The 295-nt window shown below is 61.4% G+C and overlaps 1 protein-coding gene across 3 annotated transcripts in view; it reads left to right on the forward strand.

The window, feature by feature from the left end:
* Positions 1-21: 21 nt before the first annotated feature.
* PRAM1 (PML-RARA regulated adaptor molecule 1) overlaps positions 22-295 on the forward strand; it is an 8,061-nt gene continuing 7,787 nt past the window's right edge. For all 3 annotated transcript variants that reach the window (XR_824192.1, XM_010828260.1, XM_010828259.1), the window contains exon 1: positions 22-94. Coding sequence is in view for 2 of the 3 variants with exons in the window: in XM_010828260.1 (XP_010826562.1) it covers positions 92-94 (3 nt within the window). In the remaining variant the exon portion in view is untranslated. The remainder of the gene's footprint in view (positions 95-295) is intronic.

A 295-nucleotide genomic window follows, 5' to 3' on the forward strand; every position in this document is an offset into this window, starting at 1 on the left:
CCCCGTGGAGCAGAAGCCACAGTCACTTCCTGAAGGCAGCGGTCCTGGCCTGGGTCCCACTCGCCTTGTGGTCCATCGCCCTCCTGCAGACATGGTGAGTGAGTCTCCAGGGCTTGGGAGAGCCCCACACTGGCTGGAGGTGAGGGATGCCATGGGTGGAAACCAGAGGGGCATATTCCAAAAGTGGGGCGGCAGAAGGGCAGGAAAGCTGTTGGGGACATGAGAAAGACCGCCGCAAATGCCCAGAGGGAAGAAGCAGCAGGAATCCACTTCTGGGACAGCTCAGGCTCCGAGG

Source organism: Bison bison, unplaced genomic scaffold, assembly GCF_000754665.1.
Source record: "Bison bison bison isolate TAMUID 2011002044 unplaced genomic scaffold, Bison_UMD1.0 scf7180017864492, whole genome shotgun sequence".
NCBI lineage: Eukaryota > Metazoa > Chordata > Mammalia > Artiodactyla > Bovidae > Bison > Bison bison.